The sequence below is a fragment of the Lonchura striata genome, chromosome 17, assembly GCF_050655825.1.
Source record: "Lonchura striata isolate lonStrDom1 chromosome 17, ASM5065582v1, whole genome shotgun sequence".
Lineage (NCBI taxonomy): Eukaryota > Metazoa > Chordata > Aves > Passeriformes > Estrildidae > Lonchura > Lonchura striata.
Window position 1 is genome coordinate 1,035,405 of NC_140719.1, and position 17,135 is coordinate 1,052,539.

At 57.5% G+C, this 17,135-nt stretch overlaps 2 protein-coding genes across 2 annotated transcripts; one reads left to right on the top strand and one right to left on the bottom strand.

Moving 5' to 3' along the window:
* Positions 1 to 2,817: 2,817 nt before the first annotated feature.
* FUT7 (fucosyltransferase 7) lies at positions 2,818 to 7,201 on the top strand. Its single transcript, XM_085593968.1, has 2 exons — positions 2,818 to 3,157; positions 4,625 to 7,201. Exon 2 carries the CDS (start codon positions 4,669 to 4,671, stop codon positions 5,710 to 5,712), a length of 1,044 nt encoding a protein of 347 aa, XP_085450094.1. The 5' UTR covers positions 2,818 to 3,157; positions 4,625 to 4,668; the 3' UTR covers positions 5,713 to 7,201.
* Positions 7,202 to 8,439: 1,238 nt separating this feature from the next.
* On the bottom strand, positions 8,440 to 15,934 carry LOC110472216 (POU domain, class 5, transcription factor 3). Its single transcript, XM_085593949.1, has 5 exons — positions 13,302 to 15,934; positions 11,611 to 11,722; positions 11,070 to 11,200; positions 10,368 to 10,532; positions 8,440 to 9,622 (listed from the first exon to the last, which is right to left on the bottom strand). Exons 1-5 carry the CDS (start codon positions 14,313 to 14,315, stop codon positions 9,371 to 9,373), a joined length of 1,674 nt encoding a protein of 557 aa, XP_085450075.1. The 5' UTR covers positions 14,316 to 15,934; the 3' UTR covers positions 8,440 to 9,370.
* Positions 15,935 to 17,135: the final 1,201 nt, after the last annotated feature.

The window sequence follows — 17,135 nt, forward strand, 5'->3', positions numbered from 1 at the left end:
CGGCGGCCGCCCCTTAAAGGCACCGCCGGACCCGCCCGCAGCGCGGCCCGGGCGCGGCTCGTCCCGGCGGCAGCGGCCCCGGTGCGGACTGTACAGAGCGGGGCTGCTGCCCCAGCGGCCAGGGACTCCTCGCTCCCCTCGAGCCGCCGCCCTCCCGCCCCTCAGCCATACTCAGGTCACCTCCGCGCTTCTGCCCCTGCTGCTCCCCCAGAACGGGACGGACTAGCCCGTGGCTGCGGGATCTGTGTACCAGGGTGCCACGGCTGTCCCTCCTCTTGGGTGCTGCCCACCCTGCTCCTGCCTGACCTGTCCCATGGGCATGTGCTGGGTGTTTTTTGGATGGACCAACTTGCTGCCACATCTTGTCTCCTGGCAGCTCTCAACCCAGGGCTGGATGCCGTCAGCAGTAAGGACTGAACCAGGCCAGCACTCCTCCTTAATCCCATCCACTCTTCTTCTATCCATCCTTCTTCCTGCCATTCATCCATCCTTCCTCCTATCCATATTTCCTTCCATCTGTCCATCTATCCTCCCGTCTATTCTTCCTTCCATCCTTTCTTTGTTTTCCTCCTTCCTGCCATCTTTTCTTCTTTCCATTTGTCCTTCCTTCCATCCATTTTCCCATCCTTCTTCCCCTCCCTTTTCCTGTCCCTCTGGTTCCTGTCCTCTCCATTTCCCACCTGTCCCTCTCTTTTCCTTCTCTCCCTCAGCCTACTCTCCCCATTCCCTCTCCTCTCCTCCAGCTCTCTGTAACCATCTCACACTCCATGCTCTTCATGGGCCAAGTGTAGCCAGCAGCAGTGAATCTCTCTCTGGCTGCCCCAGCCCCAGAGGTGCTGCCAAGGGTGCCTGTGCTCAGGGCAGGTCCTTTGGCAGCTGCCCAGGTCTAACAAAAGCTCTCCTTGTCCAACACAAAGCAGCATTATTTCTCAGACCTCTGGGCAAAACACTGCTGAGGTCCAGGAGGACAAAGGATGCCTAGTGATGTGGTGGTGGAGAGGCTAGCTCCGTGCTCTGGTGAGGATGACTGGTTTGTGAGGGCTGCTGGGTGCGCAGACAGGGCTATGGGCAGCAGAGAGGCCCAGAACTGAGGGGAGCTGGGCTTTTACTAGGTCCCTGGGGAAGGAGGGACCCTAGACTCCTCACAAAGAATTGTGTGTGGTTTACCCACAGCCCACACAAGGAGCATCTCCAAGCCCCTGTCCTGCAGCAGAGTCCCCAGCTTGAAGGGGAACAATGCGGGGACCCATGAGTGAGTCAAAGCCCTGACCTGGGTCTCTTGCACCTTCCCTCCTGCTGCCCCTGAGTTGGTCTTGGGGAACTTCACAGTTGCTCTTCTGTTTGGCATGGCCATGGAAACCCCAAGAAGCCAGCAAGGGACAGACCCAGCAGTGTACCATGGGGCAGCACAGTCCCAGAGACACTGTGGTAAAAATCCTCCAAGGACCCAGGGCCTGAAGCCTAGCTCCTCCCTGGGCTAGAAGCTCCAAAGACCTTGTGGCCCATCTCCCCCATGGACAAGGCCTGAAGACTTGGGATCAGGGAGCCCTGAGCACCTCTCAGGGGACTTCCTTGCAGGGTGACCAAGATCCTGTCTCTGTATGAAGTCATCTGCAGATGTCAGTACCCACACACATACATCTCTCTGCTTTGTGCTGGTGCTGTCCTGATGGTCAGTATTCCTGATGGTCTCATGGCCTGGCCCCTGGCCTTGATCTCTGACCAACCCACCCAGGCAGCACTGGCCCTGGCTCCCTGCCTGGCTTAGAGCCACGTCCCTTGGGCCACAGGGTCAGGGTGTTTGGATCCACTGGCTGCAAGTCCTCTCAGGGCATTGTCCCTGCACACCCAGGATACCCAGGGTATCCTGGAGCAGTACCCACACATTAAGTGTGGGTATTAAGTGCCAGGGAAAAGCTCCCAGCTGCTCTACCAGCCATCCTGAATACCCTATGGAAATATTGTCTCCAGTGCTGTCCTCCATGGAGGGGAATGACCCCAGTCCATGGGGCCCTGGGTTCTCAAGCTATGGGGCAGCAGCAGGATGATGCTGAATGCTCCAGCCAGGCAGGGACTACTGCCCACAGACAGCAAGGCTAGGGCAGGCAAGGCTGGGAATGGTGCCCTGGGAATGGACTGTAGTACTTGAGCTCTCAATCATGCGGGGGAAGAAATGCAGAAAAGGAGTGAGAAAAGATGACAGGAAATGGACATGGTTGTGGAAGAAGGAGCACCTTCCTGTGGGGCTGCAGTTGGCCTTTGAGGGCTCCTGGGGTGTCACTGAAACCACAGAGCACAGCTATACCGTGGCGTGGCGCCGTGGCATTGTGCCCAACAGAGATCCCAAGAATCTAGCAGCAAGCAGGAATGAGGGTGCAGATCCCTGGGGAACTGGAGCAGCCTGAGAACCCCCAGGGAACAGTTTGGAGCCCTCTTCCCAGCTCCGTGTGTGCTAAGGCATAGAGCATACCCTTGCCAGCTTCAGGGACAGTGGTGCACACCTTGATGCACCTCTCCTTGCCTCTGCCTCAGTTTCCCCATCTCATTTTGCCTGCCAGGGCTTTCATGGATACTTGGGTCTTGAACAGCAATGCCAGCAAAGGACAAAACTGAGCCAGACATGGAGCAGGGCAGAACTGGGGCAGGAGCAGAGAAGGCAGCTCTCCGTGTACACACTGCTGAGGCTCACATGTGCCTGCTTCCCCTTTTGGCTGGAGACATCCAAGACAGGACAGTGCCCAGAGCTCGGTGGCACTTCGGGGCTGTTGATGTTTTCAGGATGAGTCAGTGGGAGTTGATATCCTGTTTGCAACCAAGCTGCGGGTGGCAGATGGGTGGCACCTTGTCAAGGCTGAGGGCACCTACCCAGCCACAGGGCACCCACCTTATTCTGGGCCATGCATCCGCCATGGGGTGTCCATTTGGCTGGAAGGTACCCACCCTGCCATGGGGCACCCACCCAGTCACAGGGTACCCACCCCCCAGCGCAGTGCAGGGGAAGTGCTGGGAGTGGGGTGTGCCAGCTGACACATGGGGCAGGAAGGACCTGCTGTGGGGCTGGCACAAGGCAAAACTGAAAAAAAGAGGAAGCCCTTGAATGCCCCAGCCCAGCAGCACCCAGGCAGACGCATCTGGCACCTCACACACCTCCATCACAGTAAGTCTGAGTTCAAAATTACTGACCACCGAGGGGAGAGGGGCTGAGAAATGGGGTGGCCCCTGCCACTGCTACAGCAAGGGTTTTCCTTTCAGAGCATCCCCAAAATGGGGGCAACATCCCCAAAACAGAAGCAACATTTCTGCTGCTGGGGACAGAGACCTGCAGCACTGATGTGCAGTGTGGGGAACCAGCAAAGTTCTCCCAGCCCTTTCTGCTTCCCATGCCAGATTTGTCTGGAGCTTAAACTTAGCTCATGCATTTTAGCAGGACAGACGGACTGAGCCAAGGTGGGGAAGGGATTTTTTTGTAGCCCAACTGCAGTTCTGGGGTGGGTGGGAAAGTAGGGCACTGCTTTCCAGGAGACCCCAAAGCTGGCAGCAGGGCTCAGGCAGCCCACATTTCCAGAGGTTTCCACAAAAAGGAGAAACCACCTATGGTGCTGAATGCTCTGAGCCCTGCAGTGGGACCAGCTTTCCTGAGGGGGCTTAAGCTGGTGGCTGGTCCCCAGTGCAGCCAACCATCTCCCTCTCTACCTCTGCCACTGCTCTGCTCCCAGCAGTGCTGCTGGTTAAACCACAGAAGCCCGAGGCAGGCCGATGGGCACCCTGGTAGGGTGAGCATCCATACCACAGCTGGGGGGCCCATGCAAGCTGAGACCCACCAGTGGCAGCCCCAAGTGCTGCACTGTCCTCTCTGCTCTCTCTTTCCTCCCACCCCCTCTCTGCCACACAATGGGGCACTGGTCATCTGTGACATCCTAAATATAAAATGTGAGTGTTTGAGCCTCAGCCTGCTGGGGACTGGCGAGTTCACCCTGACCTGGGGAGGGCACCTCGAGCCTGGGAATTTTCTTACCATTGTCACAGGAGAATGCTGGGGTGAGTTGGCACTTCTTGGGCAGGACACTGCCAAACTTGGCCCTCATCAGAGTTTTGGACTTCAGAGTCAGTCACCCCATTTTGCAGACAAGGTGTCACTGTGGGGCTAATCAGGTGGGACCGGGGCATTCCCTCTTGTCCTTTAGTGCACAGCAGTGGCAAGGCGGCTGCATGTCAGGTTAGACCTATTCTGGGCAAAGCATGAAGGACTGAGACTGTGGTTGTGTGTCAGGTGGGGAAACTAAGGCACAGAGGAAGCAAGGACTGCCTGTAGTGGGGCCAGCCAGGTGGGGCAAAGGGGCACAGGTGGCTACTTCCTATCAACTCTGCCCCTCCCAGAAACATTTGTGCTCCCCCAAAGGTCACTAGGGACTACAGGAGCATGAACAAAGGCTACCCTGGGGTGACACAACCTGCATGGGGAACTCTGTGGCACAGGGAGGCAGAGGGTCCTGGGGGTGATGCTGAGGCCCAGGGTTCATGATAAAGGCCTTTCTTTGGCCCTTCTAGCCACAGTGCCTCCCCATCACTCCTCGTCCTTGGCAAGCTGAACTGATGGTCCTCAGTGGCCTCTCCTCTCTCCCAGGTGTCAGTTCTGTCACCCGATGAGGTGACAGCCAACCCACTAGCATGCCCTGTGCATTGCCGCTGCGATGGTCACCATGGGGACTATCTGGTGTGAAGGCCTTGGTCACTGCTGGGGTGTTTGTAACCACCCTCTGGAACCTGAGGTTCTTCCTCAACTCCTCCAAGGGCTCTGGAGAAGACTCTAAACACAGGGAGCCATTGGTGATCCTGGTGTGGGAATGGCCCTCCAAGCAGGTCCCTAATGTCAGCAGAGACGTGTGCCATGAGCTGTACGGCATCACAGGCTGCCAGCTCACCACAGAGCGGCAGCTCCTGCACCAGGCCAATGTGGTGGTGTTCCCCCATTCCAGGCTCCAGCCTGGCCGAGACAAATTGCCCAAGGAGAGGTTGCCAGGGCAGAACTGGGTGTGGGTCTCCCTGGAGTCCCCATCAAACAGTAGAGCTCTAGAAGCATGGAACAGGACCTTCAACTGGGTGATGACTTACAGACAGGATTCGGACATCTTCATCCCCTATGGCAAGCTTGTGCCCAACCAGTCAGCCACTGTGAACATCCCTGCAAAGACCAACTTGGTGTCCTGGGTTATCAGCAACTACCACAGGACTCAGAAAAGAGCTGAAGTCTACAAAAACCTTTCCAGGTACCTCCATGTGAATATATATGGGAAAGCAAACAACAAGCCCCTCTGCAAGGACTGCCTCTTGTCAACAATATCCAAGTCCAAGTTCTACCTGGCCTTTGAGAACTCCATCCACCGGGACTACATCACAGAGAAACTCTGGAGGAACTCACTGCTGGCCGGCACCGTGCCTGTGGTGTTGGGGCCACCCAGGGCCAACTATGAGCAGTTTGTTCCTGCAGACTCCTTCATCCATGTCAACGACTTTGGCTCCCTGGAGGAGCTGGCCACCTTCCTGAAGACCATGAACTCCAGCCGCTACCAGCAATTCTTTGCCTGGCAGAAGAGGTTCAGTGTGAAACTCTACACCGACTGGAGGGAGCGGATCTGTGCTATCTGCACAGCCTACCCCCGCCTGCCCCATGGCCACCTCTATCCTGACCTGCAGAGCTGGTTCAACTCCTAGTGTGCTGGGACCCTTGGGATGAATGCAGGCAGGGGTGGGAGATGCGTGAGGCACCCTCCTGCACACAGGATGTGAAACAAGGACAGGAGCTCCCACTCTCCTCCCAACCCAGTTGTTGTCACACTGCACTTCTAGCAACTCCCTATGACTTCATTTCTTGTGAAACAGGACTTACCACTCCCACCTAACACTGAACACCTTGCCAGGGTGCTGGCAGGACCAGGTGCTTTGGAAATTAATGGCACAGTGCTGCTGAGGCTGTGCATGTGGTGTGGGCAGGGCAGAGGGGTGGTGGGTGGCTCAGGGCTCCCCAGCCTTCCCCTGTGATCCTCAATGTCCCCCCAGCACCTGCTGAGTGCCGAAGCTTTGGCAGCAGAGGCCCTGTGGCGACATTTGTGACTGGGCTGGAGGAGCGGGCCTCAGCCCAGGGGGGCCCATTACCCAATGGCCAGGGAGGAAGGACAGCATCTGCTCCTCCTCTTCCTGGCAAACCCATTTCCTGTCCCCCACCCTGAGCCACGGGGGCTAGTGTGCCACAGGAGCCACAGGACAGCGGATGCTCTCAGAGCAATCTCAGGGCTGCCAGGCAGGCTGAGGGACACTGCGGTTTGTCACTCCCTCCCCACTGTGACAGGAAGCCAGTGAGCTGACAGCCTCTGGAGGCTTTCACTACCCCAAGCAAAGCCAGTCCTGTGGGCAACTTGCACATGAGCACATTGCACTGGGGAAACCCTGCAGAATGAGCGCCCTGCACCATGGGCATCCCAAGAGGAAATACCCATTGCCCTGATTTTAAAAAGTGTTAAGTTTTATTTTACAGTGCTTTTGAAAGTTTTAAAGTTCTTTTAAAAGTTTTCTATGCCTTCTGATAATGTTTACGCATTTCCACTGGAGTTCTCATTAACTGTTCAAGTAAACAATGATTGTTTTGCATTCTTTGTGGGAGGAGAGAATTGACGGACTGTTGGTTTGACCAGTGTGGTTGGAGAGGTGGCAATTTCATTCTCCAATCCACTGCCACTTTTGGAATTCTATATATTGTGAGGTCAGAAATAAAATTTGCTCTTTTTCTCTTTTGAACTTACCAAGCTTCTGTGTGCTCATTTTGTGTCCAATGTCACATCTGGGATCAGTGGTGATATCGGAGCTGAGTGACAGGACAAGGGGTAAGACATGACTGCTCCATCTGTGCCTTGCTCTTCGCCCCTCAGTGCCATCAACTCCCTTGATATAAACAATTATTTTTGTCACAAGCTTCCTTTTTTCTTCCCTCTGGCCCTGAAGTCACCAAACCCCACCTATACAACCCTGTGAGCTGCTGGGTGCCCAGGAAGACTTAGAGTCAGCAGAGGGGACATCCCTTCCCTGGCACAGCCCTGGTGAGGTGGCAGCTGGATAAGCACACTGTGCTTTTCTGACTTCTGTGGCTTATGATTTCCGCTTTGTTTTCTGGGTCAACCAGAAGCAGAACAGGAGGGGCTGTGGGTGCCCACAGGCCCACAGACAGATTCTGGGTACTCATGGGCAGGGGGTGCCAGGGTAGCAGGAGCGGGGGGGGGGGGTGTGGGGGGGTGGTCCCATGGTGGGCTGCAGCTTTTGTGTGGCTGCATGCAGAAAACCAGACAGTGAAAACTTGGAGAGAAGCAAACCTTTGGGAGATGACATCTGTCTCATATTTCTGCTTCTGACCCTGCCAGCCTCCTGCACCCCTTAAGTGCCAGGCAGAACTGGGCAGGAGCAACAAGGGGCAGTTTCTGATGGATGCCACACACAGCTGTGCCCCTACCCTGTGGGCAGGCAAGTAGGAGGCTCTGGGGAGCAAGGAGGGATGCAGACGGGCACTGCCCCATAAGGCTGGAATCTAGCCCAGCCCAGCCTTTTGCAGGGTCCCAAGGTGCCCTGTGAGCAGCTGCCTTTGTTGCCCCTATTCCAGGTAGCCCTAGAGAGCAAAGCCCCAGCTACCACTCATCAAGCTGAAAACAGGGCTTTCCAAGTTTCCCTACAGGCTTGTTTGGGGATTTCATTCTCCTCATGGGAAGGAGCCTCGAGAGAATGGACTGGGGTGGGAAAAAGTAAAGGGTTATCCCCCAGACATCCCTGCTGGGGATGTCTGAGAGACTGCAGTGGGAAAAAGCAAAGTAAATCCCCCAGACATCCCTGCTTTTACCAGCTCAGTTCCCAGTGCCCAATGGACCTGCATGGCTGGGTTGTTATCACCCCACCAGAGATTGCCTCAGCTGGACCACATATGGGAACATCCATCCCTCCCCCGTCAGCACGATAGTATATGGTCAGCCCCAGCTTTCCACACCTCTTCACCACCCACCCTAGTACATCCTCCTTAGTTCTTCTCTGTCCCTGCCAGCTGCTGGAGCAGCCTCCAAGGAAGCTCACACTGCTTCCAACCTTCCCAGAAGCAGTCATAGCAGTCCAGCAGCTTGAACTGGGTGGAAGATGACCCCCTCCCTTCACTTTTGACCCCCTCTGCTTTGGGGGGCAACAGCTCTGACAAACTGGTACCATTCCAGGGCCAAGCTGCCATCAGTTGTGGAGGGAGACCAAGCTGCAGGCAGTCAAGAGCTGAATGTTGCTGGCATGATGGGGACATGTCAACCTTCTTAGGGTGCCTTGCTCCAGCCCTCCTGTGCCCCTGCATGCAGCCAACCCTCAACTGCTGGGCTGCAGGAGCAGGGATGCAAGGAAGGCAAGGAAAGGGTTAACTCATTCTTGCCTCAAAGAACTCAGGTTTATTTCACTGCCAGAGGGAATGTGATTAAGAACAAAAAAATTAAAAATCATCATTAACTACAGCAGGCTGGAAGGCATGGGGTGCTAGCAGCATGGACAGGGTGGTGCAAGCCCCCTGGGCTGGGCCCTCCAGGGAAAGGTGATCTCTGGGCAGCTGGGCTGGGGCGGGAGACAGCAGCTGGAGAGTGGGCGGGGGGGCTGGGGGTGATGCTGGGTACAAAGCACTGGGGAGGAACCCCCCCCATCCCAAACAAGCCTTATCAGCTGCCCCACAGAGCAGTGAAGCTCTCTTGTGCCACAGGGTGAGGGTGGGGGGCTCATCTTCTCTTGCCCCAGCCCTTGGCTCATCATGGCCACCCAGGAGGGTGGGCAAAGCCACCAGAGCCATTGGCCCTGGGCATGGCACCCCAGCCATTCTCTACATGACAGGGCAGAAGGAGACACCTGGGAAACTAGATCACTACAAAAATTTTTGCTTTTTAAAAACTACCACCAAAAACCTTTAAAAAATAATAAAACCACCACCTCCCCTGACCCTTCCCAAAATCTAAAAAATACTGGGTCAACCCAGTCTCACAGGAGAGCGGCTGGGCTGGGGCCAGGCACGGACTCAAGAGCCCTGGGCACATGTGGCTTCAGAGGGTGCAGTGGGGCAGGAGGAACTGCCCCCAGGAGAGGTCAGAGGGGGGCCTATGCTGCTGGGACCACTAAGCTCACATAACAGGGAAGGGCTGGGAGCATCTGCAGAGAGCAGGCACCATCCCTGGGTCAGGCTCTCAGCCCCTCGCACCCCAAAAGCCGCACACATCAGCCCAGTGAGCAGAAGCAGGGCTATGCCTGTGTGAGCAAAGGGCAAGGGGGGGCTGCCTCAGAGCACCAGCCCACCTGCAGTGAGCCTACAGCCCCTGGTTCAGTGGCTGCTGTTACTCATGGAGAGCCCAGGCTGCAGCGCTTGTGGGAACATCTCAGCTTTGTGGAAGGTTGGCATGTAGACAGGAGGGGAGGGTGCCAGGCTGTAGCCCTGGGACGTCACTGGGATGGGCAGAGTGGAGGGCACCAGGGGCTGGTTCATGTCATACATCATCCCCTCTGCCTCATTGCTGTAGGGCAGCAGCAGCCGTTTGCCTTTCTGACGCCGGTTGCAGAACCAGACTCGGACCACCTGTGGGAAGGGAAACAGAGAAAGGTGAGGGGGTAACCCAGGCACACCATGTGGGTGACAAGGAGATTCTTCTGCTGGTGGCATCTCCACAGCACCCCAACCTACCAGGGCAGCCCCCTCCCTGTTACAACTCCTTGCTAGGCTCAGTTCAAACAACCTTCAGCCATGACCACTTTCCCACTGCTTCCGGAGTTGAGAGATGACAAAAATGGCATATGTTAAATAGGAAAGAAGATAACAAAATTGAAAGAAAGGCTTCTCTCCAAAGGCTGGTAGCATAGCCAGATGAAGCCAATACGCAAACTTGTGCATTGTTAGTGGGTTGTGTTTTTTCTCTTCTGGTGCATTTCCACTTCAGAATAAAAACAATGCCACTATCCATGTGAGTTTTTGGGATCAAAAATCAGCTTCTCCAGAGATGAATTAGTATCAAAGGATTACGTTATCAGATTACTTTCACATATACACAAACATGGATGGCTGTAGTTGGGTCTGGGAACTATTTTTATCTCTCTTAAGTTTTAAATATTAAATCTATGAACAAAAGCCTTCTCTGGAACCAAGTGGGTTTTTCTTTTTCATATTGATGAGCCATATATATCCTAACTGTCTAGCACAGCTAAAAGGCAGTTGTTTACATCTCTTCATGTGTATTTCATTTTGCTGTGAGCTAAAGTATCAGACTGTCAGGTGCCCAGGAGCTGGCATCATTAGGGCACCCATCCTCCCCACCCTCCCAACCTACATCTTTATCCAGGTTGAGGTCCTCAGCAATCTGGGAGATCTCCTGGGGACTGGGCTTTACACATTTGCGGAAGAAACTCTCCAGTGTCCCTTTCACATTGGTCTCGATGCTGGTCCTGCGTTTTCTCTTCCGTGCTTGGGCTAGTACTTGTTCTGCATTGCACATCTGGGAATGAGAGAGAGAGATAATGTTTTGTTACCAGGAAGAGTCTCCACCAGGCTTGGGACACATGTGTGGCTGGCTGGAGAGCTTGGGGCACAGAATGTGTCCCTGTGACTCTCCACTGAGCATCATTCCACTGTGACTGGGGCCATTCCCATTGTCCCAGCACTGCCAGCAGTGAGGCTGGACACATATTTCTGCATCCCCCACAGGTTCCCCAGGAAGCAGCAAGCTGCACAATCAGTCTATCTGAGATTCCAGCAGGACATGTCTACTCAAAATGGGAGCTGCCACAATCACAACGTGTCTGCAGAGGGTTTGGACTTCCTCCCCCAGCCTAACAGTAAATGAAACCCAGTGGTTTGCCCTCAAGCCAGACTCAAGCTATGCAGAAAGATGGTGCTGTGGCACAAGATACCTTCTGTTCCCCTCTTCTCTCCCTGAAAGCAAGTGGGAGAGAGGGAGGAGAATGGGGTATATCAGCAACTACCTGGCTCAGGGTTTGGAGGTACCCGGCTCCCAGCCCCCTCAGCCCAGCACCTCTTGCATGTTGTCTGTGTTCTCCGCCTCGTTGAGCCAGCGCTGCAGCAGTGGCTTTAGCTTGCACATGTTCTTGAAACTGAGCTGGAGCGCTTCAAAGCGGCAGATGGTTGTCTGGCTGAACATCTTCCCTGCACAGGCAAGGCAGGGAGAGCATTACATAACACACAGCTTCCCTCGCCAGCAGCTCCTCAGGACCACCCCCAAGATTGTGCTGTTCCTGGGAAACCAGGAAAGGCATTCTCCCTGTTCCTTCAACAGGGATTTAAAGCCCTAAAATACATCTCAATAAGCAACTGTAGCTATTTTAGACCAGTTCCCTGTGAGCTCGAAGCTTCTATCTCACTGCAGATCTGGAGATATCCCTCCAGGAGCGGCTCCCCCCCCCCCCCGCCCCCCCCCCCGCCTCCTTTGCAGGTCGTCAAGGAGCAGGAATCATATCCCAAGTGATTTCAAATCCCTCGTGGGCCTCTCCCTTCCCAGCGGCTATGGCGTAATGCCTGGGCTTTCCCTCCCTCCCCGAACCCACCCGACCCCTCACCGTAGAGGGTGCCCAGCGCCAGCCCCACGTCAGCCTGGGTGAAGCCCAGCATGATGCGCTTGTGCTTGAGGTCCTTGGCGAACTGCTCCAGCTCTCCTGAGGTTGGTGCATCCTGGCAAGCGCAGAAAGACACTGAGAAGGGACAACTCGCGCCCAGCGTCCAGGGTCTGTTGTGGTCCCCCCGAAGGACAGCGACAGAAGAGGGTTCGGCTGAGCCCTCGGGAGCACTGACACAGAGCAGGCTCATACAGGATCCACCCCGACCACGCACCCTGCTCAACTCGACCCAATCTGGCACGGCGGCGGCCAAGGGTAGCACAAGGGCACCAAGAGCTCCTGCTCTGCCTCAACACGCCTTGGAAATGTTCCCTTTGTCCTCTGGCTCGCGCCAGTCTTGGCCTGGCCAGAGGCAGCACAAATTATCACACTGGCCGAGTCCCAGGTTTGCCCCATTCTCACTCATCCACGACACGTGCGCACGGGGACGTTCAGTTCTCCCGCGGCGTGGGCCACTTCCCCACGGCTCCCGGCTGAGGCAGCCCCTCACCAACCTCTCTCCCGCCTGCGTCCAGAGCAGGGAAAAGACTCCCGCGAAGAGAGGGACAAAACCGCCCCCGAGCCGCGTGAGCACCTCTTTGCTACCAGCCGGCTCTTCCGTTCTGGCAAGCGGCTGCCCAAGCGCTTCCCACCTTCCTGCCACGCAGCCTTTAGCCTATACGGGGTCATTTTGAAGCCTTTTACCCAATTTCAACGTTTTCAGCGGGGTTTCGGGTTTTTCAGGAGTTTTTCCTGTCACCGAGTCACGGCTATTAGTTCCTGGCGTATAATCGGCACCGGTAAACTCAGAGCATCCCTCCCACGGAGGAGGGATGCTGTCCCAGATCACCATCCCGCAGCTAGAAAATGCCATTCATGACCACTTCCCACCCAAAGCGGCCAGAGGATACACACGTATCGATTGTGGCGTGGGACATCCCGCATCTCCGACCCACTGGCGGCAATGCGAATTCTCCCAACCCCATCAGGGACCAGCCCCCGGCATCGGTCGCTGCTCCTCTTCACGGGGCGGGATCGTGATACGTCAACATTGAAAAATAATAAAAACTAGCGCAAACCACAATTTTAATTGTGCCGGGAACCAGCCCCGCTGCCCCCGTCTTCCTCCCGCCCTCATCTCCGGGCTGTCTCTGCCCCAGCAAACTTCAGTGCCCGAGGAGCTCTGGGAGCAGCGGCCGGGGACGCAGCCGACCGAAGGGGACGCGGGTGGCTGGCCAGGAGCTCTCGGTGACCGCGCTGCGCTGCCCCGAGTTTCACGCCGGAGCCGACCTTCGACATCGCTACCCGAGACGGCCCTGCCGCATCGCGTAGGGGAAGCTGCGGTCCCGAGTTCCCAAAACTCCCTTTCTTACCCCAAAGCAGCCTCCCCAAGGCTCTCCCTCTGCGGAGAGTCTGACACATGCGGGACGACCCCCAGCGCTGGGTCAGGGCTTCTCCCGGGGGCACCCGACGGTGGGCCCCGGCAGGTGGCACCGGCGGGTCTCGGCGGTACACGAGAGCAGCCGGGCAGCTCCTGCCGTCGGGGCGGTGAACCGCGGCTCCAGACGGGAAGGAAAGCCTCATAGGCGCACTGTGCGCAGACGGCGGGAGCGGGGCAGAGCAGCCCGCCCCGTCCCCGTCCCGTCGGGTCTCACCTCCTCACCACTGTCGCTGGAGTGTCCGCCCTCGCTGGCGGCGCCGCTGGAGCTGCCGCTGCTGCCCAGCCCCGACGGGCCGCCGGAGCCCGGCTGCAGCGCGGCGGGGCAGAGCTGGGGGCCAGGGAAGGCAGGGGCAGCCGGGCCAGAGAAAGGCGGCCCGGGCAGGGCGGCGGGGCCGGAGGGCGACGGGCCGGCCCAGGGCGGGGGCGGCCAGGCCGGGCCGCAGCAAGCGGCGGTGCGGGGCTCGGGCTCGGGCTGGCTGCAGGGCCGGCCCGGCCGCGCCTCCACCTTGGCGGGCGGGGGCAGCCAGGCGCGGGCCGGCGGCGGGTCCCGGGCGGGCTCGGGCTCGGCGGTGGCGGCGAAGGGGAAGAAGAGCGGCTGAGCGGGCGCCCCGTCGAAGCTGCCGCGGTGGAAAGGCGGTCCGGCGTCGGTCAGAAGGCCGAAAGGGGCGGCCGGCAGCCCCCCGTCCGGGCTGAACATGCTGCCCGCCGCCCGCTGCCCTAGGGCTCCATGCGGGGGCTGCCGGCCGATGCCTCCCTGCTGGGGTGCCGCTGGGGCCTCTGAGAGTGGCAGGGCCGGGCCGGGCCGGATGGAGATGGGCCCCGGCCCCATTGGGCCCCGCATCGGTGGGTCGGGCGTGAACTTGATCCCCCAGGGGGGCGGGGGACACGGAGAGAAGGTGCTATGGGAGGGGGCTGCGCCGGCCCGCACCCGGCGCCGGAGGGGAGGCGGACAGGGCAACCCCGATGGGACAGGGAGGGGGAGGACACCGATCTTGTCGCAGGGCTCGCACGCCTCCAGTGCCGGGGGACTCGAGGACACCCACGTCCCTCGCACCCCTCCGGCCCCACGCTGTTCGGGGAGCACCGCGCCAGTGTTAGGGACAGCTGCAGCAACGGGGTCTTCCCACATGGGAGCCCCCACCTCTGCGGAGTCTAGGCAAGAAACGAGATAGCTCTGGGGAGCTGTTGGCGGTATGAACCGAAGCCAGGGGCTGGTGTGAGGCAGCATATCCAGCTGTGGCAGCCACTTGTCCCCAGTACAGAGGACAAGCCGCGCGATGGCGGTGTCATCGTGCAGCAGCAGGCGTAGTCCAGGGCTTGACCATCACCTCTTGCCCCTCTTACTGCCTGGTCTTCTTGACTGAGCCTTAGCTCCTTGAGGAGCATGGACAGATCTGAGGCTCCCGAGGCCCCTTACAGTCTCACCATTCCTCTCCTCTTCCTCACTTCGCAGAGAAGGGTTGTGGCTTGGAGGAGCGTGTCTGTCTCTGGGACCTCAGAGCTCAGTGTGCTTCCGGGAAAGGAATTGCAGCCCCAACTATCGTGTCCATCGGCTCCACAATGAAGCACGCTCCATATTTTCTCTATCTTAAAGAATTTCCCTTCACACTGCCCTTCACAATGGCGCTACCTGAGCTGGCTCCAGTAATTTCCCCTTTCCTCCTGGCTCAGCACTCGGAACCTTCCCGATCCTGACACTGTCATAACATCAGACTCTGCTTGGCTCTGCCTGATGCCAGTTCCTGTGTACAGGCAGGTACCAACAGCATGGGCACCCTCTGACCTCAGCAGGAGCAGGGCGAGGAGTGCTCCTTTTGTCAGCACCCCGTGATCCCAGCCGGAGCAAGGCAGGGAGTGATCCCGTTGCCGACACTGCTGCCTGTTTATTAACCCGGATTACTGGGAGCTGCTGCCGTCTCGCACTGGAGATATGGCGAGGAGATAGGCTGGAGCAGCCTCCCCCGCGGCGGGATGGGAATGGGGTTGTGGGCGGGGGAACTCGGGGAAGGTGCTTGATGATGCTTATGAAGCACTTGCTTTGGCTGCAGGGACGGCTGGAACCTAGGGACTGGCACCCAGGGAGCGATGCCCTGGGACAGGCCCCCAAGGGCTGGCGGACAGAGACTCATACTCACAGCTGGCATCCCGGGACTGGCATCTAGGTACCGGTATCCACAATGCCAGCAGCAGCCCCTGGCCCAGCACACGGCACTGCTGCATGTCAGGGGAAGTGGAACAGCTAAGCCTCCTGATGATGTTCCTCTTAGGGGAAAAAATGACCCGGTGGATGAGCTGCAATTAATGAGTATTCCTGACGCCTGGCAGGACATGTACCAGGCTGCCCATCCTGGCTGTGTCAAACTGCTCCAGGAGGGAGGGCAGCCCCAGGAAAATGAACTAAGGATTCAAAAACCCTGCGGGGACATGGGCAGCCCTGAGTGAGCCCTGTGGCTTCTGGACCTCGGAGCTTCCATGTCCAGAGTGGTGAAGCATCTTGCCCAGCAGGGGCTGGGTTCAGTCTGCCAGGGGACTACCTGGACCGTGGTACTGAGGATGCTGGACCCAGTGCTTTGCAGGCAGACCTGCCCACTGTCTGCTATGCTGCTGCCTGCCCCACTGCCAGCGGGCAGAGGAAATCTCTCTGCGGGACCCCGATGGCAGCCATCAGCCATGCTCCTCCCGGGCTCCTGCTGTGGCCCAGGGTTTCAGAAGCTCCTTGGCTACGCAGTAACTCCCTTTCCCTTTGATTTATTGTTCCCGGGCTGGACCCCCTCCTCCTGACAACCTACTTTTTCTCTCCATCCCCCCCGGGAAGCCTCCCAGGCCCCCCTCCCCCCCCCCCCCTTTCCCCCTCCCCGGCCCTCAAACGCATTCCTGGTCCTTTCATATACAGACTGAGGGGAAAGGAGACGTTGACTTTGAACCGGCCCCTTTGTAGGCACGGGGGCCCATTGTGGCAGTGATGGTTTTAGCTGGGGGATGTGGAAGGAGTCAGTGGGGTTTCTCCCTGTGTGCCCCCCCCCCCCCACCAATACATTTCAATGATTTTGGGTGATTTGGGGGTGGCTGTGTGAGGTTATTGTGTAGGGTCTTTGAGCACCACTGACCACATCTCTTCTGCCTTCTCCAGAGGAGATGGACAGATGCATCCATCCCTCAGCCCATATCTGGAACCTGTTAGTGTTCCAGGCTTAGTCTGGCTCTGTCTAAGGCAGCCAGGAATCAATGGGATCCTGCTAAGAAAATGGGAACATAAAGAAATGTGTCTGCTTTACTGGCTCGCTGAGATGGTAGCAGGCTGGAGTGGGCTGAGATGTACATCTGCTCATCCTCACTTTGCTGAGTGTGGTGATGTGGCACTGGTGCGGTGCTTGGGATTTTAAGAGAGTGGATGAGGATGGATGATGTTTTATTCGTGGTCAGGCCACGCTTTTCTGTGGCAGGTGATGGAAAGGCCATTGCGGGGGGTTGTGCTGCTGAGTTGCCCACCAAAGAGGGGCTGCAGTCCTGCACAGGTTGGGTTAGGGTCCCATGGTGAGGGAGCCACTCCAGGACTACTAAGGAGAGCTAGACAGGGGGTTCATCTCCAGAAACCCCATGCCTGGAGGAACGCTGATCTGCTCCCTGTCAGCACAACTTGCCGGGCTGCAGCTGGCCTAGGAGGACAGTATGAAGTCAGTGCTTCCAAACCTAGCCCAGGGGAAAATCACAGAGGGTGTTTTTGTCCAGTTCTGTCCCCTTATTACAAAGGCCCTGGGCTATAATGTGGGTCTCACCCACACCACCACAGTGCCTGATTACACCAGTGGGCTCACCCTATTTTGTTATAGATGGGGGAAGTGAGGTGGGGGCTTAAGGCCTTGGATGTCTGCATCAGGTGCCCTTGTCCCTGGACAAATGACTCTTCTATGCCTGGATGTGTGGTAGGGACAGGGATTCCCAGGGCACACAGGGCTCCTGTGGCCTCCAGAGCAAGGGGGGCTTCCCAGGCAGTCAAGTTTTACTAAAAGCTAGAACTTCACAAAATGTCTGGACAGGCTCCAAGAGA